General features: G+C 43.5%; 1 protein-coding gene across 1 annotated transcript; it reads right to left on the reverse strand.

Moving 5' to 3' along the window:
- Positions 1-2,946: 2,946 nt before the first annotated feature.
- On the reverse strand, positions 2,947-6,397 carry LOC125537198 (hsp70-Hsp90 organizing protein 3-like). Its single transcript, XM_048700500.1, has 3 exons — positions 6,083-6,397; positions 5,864-5,990; positions 2,947-5,767 (listed from the first exon to the last, which is right to left on the reverse strand). The coding sequence occupies exons 1-3, from the start codon at positions 6,235-6,237 to the stop codon at positions 5,729-5,731; spliced, it is 321 nt and encodes a 106-aa protein (XP_048556457.1). The 5' UTR covers positions 6,238-6,397; the 3' UTR covers positions 2,947-5,728.
- Between the last annotated feature and the right edge of the window lie 249 nt (positions 6,398-6,646).

A 6,646-nucleotide genomic window follows, 5' to 3' on the forward strand; every position in this document is an offset into this window, starting at 1 on the left:
TTTTACACTTTTATATCATTTTTGGGACTAACCTACTAACCGAACGCCCATCCCAAATTGTTGTTTTTTTTGCCTATTTTAGGGTTTCGAAGAAAAGGAATATCAAATGGAGTCCAAATGGAATTAAACCTTCGGGAACGTGATTTTCTCAACAAACGTGATCCAGGAGACTTGGAGTGGCCATCAAGAAACAAGGGAGGAAGGCACGAGGCAGGGGGCACGCCTACCCCCCTAGGCGCGCCCTCCACCCTCATGGGCCCTCCGTTGCTCCACCGACGTACTTCTTCCTCCTATATATATCCATGTACCCCCCAAACATCCAGGAGCACCACGAAAACCTAATTCCACCACCGCAACCTTCTGTACCCGAGAGATCCCATCTTGGGGCCTTTTCCGGAGCTCCGCCGGAGGGGGCATTGATCACGGAGGGCCTCTACATCAACTCTATGGCCTCTCCGGTGATGTGTGAGTAGTTTACTTCAGACCTACGGGTCCATATTATTAGCTAGATGGCTTCTTCTCTCTCTTTGCATCTCAATACAAAGTTCTCCTCGATTTTCTTGGGGATCTATTTGATGTAATCTTCTTTTGCGGTGTGTTTGTCGAGATCCGATGAATTGTGGGTTTATGATCCAGATTATCTATGAACAATATTTGATTCTCCTATGAATTCTTTTATGTATGATTGGTTTATCTTTGCAAGTCTCTTCGAATTATCAGTTTGGTTTGGCCTACTAGATTGATCATTCTTGCAATGGGAGAAGTGCTTAGCTTTGGGTTCAATATTGCGGTGTTCAATCCCAATAACAGAAAGGGAACCGATACGTATTGTATTGTTGCCATCGAGGATAAAAAGATGGGTTTTATATCATATTGTATGAGTTTATCCCTCTACATCATGTCATCTACCTTAAAGCATTACTCTGTTCTCTTGAACTTAATACTCTAGATGCATGTTGGATAGCGGTCGATGTGTGGAGTAATAGTAGTAGATGCAGGCAGGAGTCGGTCTAGATGTCTCGGACGTGATGCCTATATACATGATCATACCTAGATATTCTCATAACTATGCTCAATTCTATCAATTGCTCGAGAGTAATTCGTTTACCCACCGTAATACTTATGCTCTTGAGAGAAGCCACTAGTGAAACCTATGGCCCCCGGGTCTATCTTCCATCATATTAATCTTCCAATACTTAGTTATTTCCTTTGTCATTTATTTTACTTTGCATCTTTATTTCTCTTTATCATAAAAATACCAAAAATATTATCTTATCATATCTATCAGATCTCACTCTCGTAAGTGACCGAGAAGGGTTTGATAACCCCTTTATCGCGTTGGTTGCGAGGTTCTTATTTGTTTGTGTAGGTGTGTGGTACTTGAGCGTGATCTCCTACTGGATTGATACCTTGGTTCTCAAAAACTGAGGGAAATACTTACGCTGCTTTACTGCATCACCCTTTCCTCTTCAAGGGAAAACCAACGCAGTGCTCAAGAGGTAGCATCGAGCCAGGACCGCAGTCGATTGGTGCCCGTGTCGTTTCACCCCCTCCCTTCATAGGCGGAGTCATGCATGCTGCGGTCCCGGGGGCTACTGTCTGGCCCATCGGACTTGGGGTACCCAGGCACGTCTACCTATGGCCTAGTGTGTGGCGCCACCAGAAGGCCCGGCGCAGACCCACCGCCGGAACCTCAGAAGCAAGAACCTCGCGAGGGCTTTGCCTTGCGGGGCGTGTGTCATCAGGTGTCACCATGATCCTCGTGAGGCCCTCTCGCGGGGCGGCCTCCCAAGGCTCCTCGCGCAGGCGAGCAAGTCAAGAGCTGATTCAGAGGACTCACGCAGCCCGGTGCCCTCATGTGGGTGACGTGCGTGGAGACAGGCGGAGCTAGAGGGGCGCCAACAGGTGAGGATAAGGAGGCTTTCCTCTTTCATGCTAATTAAGGAAGCAAGGATGGTGCACCGGTTCCCAAAGCGGTTCCCAAAGGTTACCCATTCAATGCAAGAAGACGAGGACGACGGGCTCACCAGGACAGAGGTCGTCACCAATCCCACCAGCGCATCTTGGTAGGTGGATTTTGGAGGAGAAGACCACCTTTAGTCGGGATAAGCTGCACCCCTGGCCCCCTTCAAACTGGCCGTTGTGGCAACCCTTCCCGCCATATGTTTTCGGGGGAAGAGGACCAAGGCCAGTATAAGTAAGGCTGGGGTGTCGCCATAGAGGAATATCAATCAATATCCCCCGGAGACAACCTTCCCCCCTTGTACACTCGTGTTCATCCTACCTCACGAGGCAATCCAACCACAAAGGAGGAGTAGGGTATTACACCGCAAAGGTGGCCCGAACCTGGGTAAACTGCTTTGCCCATTGTTCACCTTTCCTCTCGCTCGAGTACGCCGAAGCATCGTCGTGATCTTGTGGGTCGCGAGGCGGGGCTTAGCAAAGGTAGCAAGCGTATCCCAAAGTTTGAACCTTCTTGGGTCCGCGGAGCCCCGATTCTGATATCCATGGAGGGTTCCATCCATGAAGGGTCCACAAAGAAGAAACCATGTCTATCCCACCATGGCCATCGCCCACGAACGACTTGCCTCACTCGGGTAGATCTTCACGAAGTAGGCGATCTCCTTGACCTTACAAACTTCTTGGTTCAACTCCACATCATGTCGGAGGCTCCCAAGCGGCACCTAACCAATTTAGAAGACAACACTCTCCAAATGGTAATAGATTGGTTGTTGATGATGAACTCCTTGCTCTTGTGCTTCAAATGATAGTCTCCCCAACACTCAACTCTCTCACACAGATTTGGTTATGGTGGAAGAAGGATTTGAGTGGAAAGCAACTTGGGGAAGGCTAGAAATCAAGGTTCAAATGGTGGGAATGGAAACTCTTGATCTCATTAGGTCATTCTCTCTTAGAGAATATATGCGCAAATTTTTTCCAGTTAGGTTTGAAATGATGACACTTTTATTCATGTATTATAACATGTACTTTTTATTCAGAAAATGTGCTATCTTGGTAGTTTGTAGTACTTACATCTAGTATTGACACTTGAACACCTCATCCCTACCAAATAACAGGCAGGAAAATTAGTGTACCATAAATTAAGGGGTTTGTAGAATTTTTTGTCAACAATCAGATTTCATGTTTAAATAGAAAAGCAATTCTCAGGTAAAATTACAATTGCTCTACATATGTAGCATTCACCACTCTTTTTCTCCAGTAGTACCACTATGTGTATAGAAAATAGTATCTCCATATATACAAAAAATATATAACATGTTCTATGATATTGATATATACCATGAATATATATAGTCCCTCAAATATTATTAAAGTGGGGAATGGAATCCTTCATTTAAACACCCATTTCTTGTGAAAAAAATCTCTAGCGAAAGTCAAGCAACAATCACTGAAGAATATAATAACTCATTTAGGGTTTAATCTCCCAACTGAAAGAATTACCGGGACTACATTCAAAAAGAAAAACTGCTAATGCAAGCTCAATTTCAGCAATCAAATAAAGTTCTGCACAAGTAACCAAACAGATAAATAATGTCATCCAACAAATAACATAAACGACCAGGTTGGCTTCTACCATATATAATTTCTCCCCACCCACTGCACAAAAGCAAATTGGCGCCTACTGTTTTGAGTCCAACAACAACTAATTTGCTCTACCGAATTGTTTTTCGCTCGCAACAACTGCTAAATGTAGTTATACTAATCATAAACATTAGAAATTTATATGGGATATACATGGCAATATGAAGGCTAGAAATTTAGTATTGGTATGTTTTGAATTAGTTGAAACCTGCCAAGCTCTCCAACATTTTGTTAGCAGTATGCTTGAAATCCACGATCAAATAGGAACGCAACACACTGTTTACATGTTATTACTCCGTCTGTACACTAATATAAGAGGTTTTAGAGACTTCTATGTTCAGTCTAAAACATCCTATATTTGTGTACAGAGGAAGTAGTTAGTAATAAGATCGAGTGCTTCTTCCATGCATGACATAATACTGAGTTGTAAATAATGCCTCTTCTCAAGATGCAGTCTCATCATCTCCTTGATGTTTCCCAGGGATGACCAAATTGGTAGCGTGAGGATCCCAATTACCTACCGAGGCGACCAATGGAATGCATAGGGCTGAGCAGCACTGCTAGGCTCCGAGGGACTCCAATCAACCAACATCTTCCTCCTGCACAACCAATGCAAGCCAAATATGATAGTAACACGTTTGGGAATCGTACTCCCAAATCCCAAGCCATCCTATTAGTATTCCAAGCAATCCGTTGTTGTGGCAACCAAAGCCAAGGGGCGGACAGGTCAGCTTCAAAATTTAATAGAATTATTGATAAGAGCTAATGATAGGACGCATCAGCTAATGGATTTATTGCATTTATATGAAGCCTACTGTCGACATGGAATTTTTTCCAGAAAGGTTTGATTTTCAAATGTCTATCTCTCTGATTTTCTTTTCGCTAGGTACTTTTTGGGGTATATACAACTTTGGAAGATGAAACTTAAATTAGTTGAATTTATGGTAAGGAGAAGGATCATAAGGAAAATCATTAACTAAATGTCCTCAAAAAGTAAATCAACACAAAAGTTTAGTTCCTTATTTAAGACAGACCAGTAAATAACAGACGCAAACCAGATAAGTAGTATTGAAATGACATGGCATTACCTTTCAGCAAACCAAAATTATATAATTGTGTGAACTTAATTGAGATTGTTTTTATCTTCATGTTGCTCGTAAAAACAACATATAGATCAAATAAGTCAGATAAACCAGCAGATATTATATGGGTGCACTCTATATAAGTGCAACAGTCAATAATAGACCATCGACATGAGCTTTGACTCAATGGTCACTATTGCTTAACTGTTACTGAAATTTTACAGGAAATCAAGTAGCGCTACCCCATCTTCTTTTAGACTCTTAGAGCATATACAACAGAAACAGAACAAAAACTAACCAAGAATATACATATCCATGTGCACTAGTTTCAGAATATATGACATATGGACTCTGAGATATCCTTTTTTTGTTTCCATGCATTCAAGAAGCGCTCTATTACTTTCATGATCTTATTCCAAGTTACAAATATTAAAAATTATGCTATAGCATGATTTTTCTATGACATCCAAGAAAATTATGTTTATACATACCAAACAGGCAACACAAGTAATTCTTGGTCCAATTCTAGCATGGAAAGGTTTGCATCTGCTAAAGAACACTTTGTTTCTCCTGTTCCATAAGCTAATGGTCACACTTAAACATAGATAGGTCTGTATATATGATAAAACAACAGCAGGCTCGAAGTAATAAATCACAGGCAGGGAGGAAGCAATGTAGATGAGAAGGGCCTAGCTTACTTGTCAGCGTAGTGGAGGAGGTAGAGCTAGGTGATGGAGCTTCTGCACCTCGGATGACTACACCTCCATGTTCATAAAACCTATGGTGCATGCAAATAAGTCTGACTATACACGGCGCGAGAGGACAGGAGGATTCGACTATGACCACAGGGATATTGTCGGAGTGGACAATCGCTGGTCGTGATGGCGGGTTGTCCTATAGGTGCTCGTCCGTACCCTCCCTTCTATACGCTTTCTCAGGCTGTGGCAGCATAGATCCGTCGGGGATGAATGGCCACGTCTCCAATCACTGAACCCAACGATGCCCAATCGCGTCCGCCGTTGCGTTCGTGCTCCCGAGCCATCCTAGGCAGCCCTTGGATTCTCCTGGAAATCAATCAACACCTACAGACAACAAACACCTCAACGGAATCGCACCGTTCGCCAAAGGAAGATCTGGCCCAAGAAAGAGGAGAAATAGACATCTGATGATGAACTTACCTGCCGCATCACAGGGTCCGTCAGGATGTTCTGCATTTCAGGGTCCTGCATAGCTTTGCCCTGTCTCTCTTTCAGTTCCTCCGGGGTAAGTTTGCCTCTGTTCGCCTTGTTGATCTGCTGAATACATCTGAGAACGGATAGCAACGGTTAGGAGTTGCTTGGTGGAATCTAAGATGAGAAACCAGTGATTGATTGATGATCTCTTTCAGTGCTATTTACCTCTTTACACCACGCGTAATGAGACATCGCAGCTTCAAAATGTTGGGGATGGATGGTAAACAAGCAGAAACATTGTGCCTCTGTAGTATGCGCACCACCTGCCTCACGAGACCATGACACCTCACTCTTTGCTTGTAGTTCTGACACCACAACATTTGTGTCCGTATCCCGGACCAGCACCTCCTCGGCCTTGGTCTCTGGTTGATGCGCAGAATGCATCTTGGTTGTGTCCTGGACCACCACCTCCTCGCTCTTCACGTCTGGCTCCGACACCTCAGATGCTTCAGACACCACAACATCCTGCACCACGGCATGCGCCTCCACCCTCACATCCGGGCGATTTGATTTTCAGCCACTACTTACTTTGGACTTTGACAATTTGCCACTGCTTAGATTGTAATTGATCTTTTGCCACTCTTTTGTTTGCCATTTGATTTTTTGCCATTTTCTACACAAAAAATAATTTCAAATGACAAACATATTACATGCACAATGCACTGGACAAGTATACCCTTGTGTGCCTATTTGCCACGAACTCAGACGCACGCGAAGAACTCAATCTCA

The sequence above is a fragment of the Triticum urartu genome, chromosome 2 (genome assembly GCF_003073215.2).
Source record: "Triticum urartu cultivar G1812 chromosome 2, Tu2.1, whole genome shotgun sequence".
Taxonomy (NCBI): domain Eukaryota; kingdom Viridiplantae; phylum Streptophyta; class Magnoliopsida; order Poales; family Poaceae; genus Triticum; species Triticum urartu.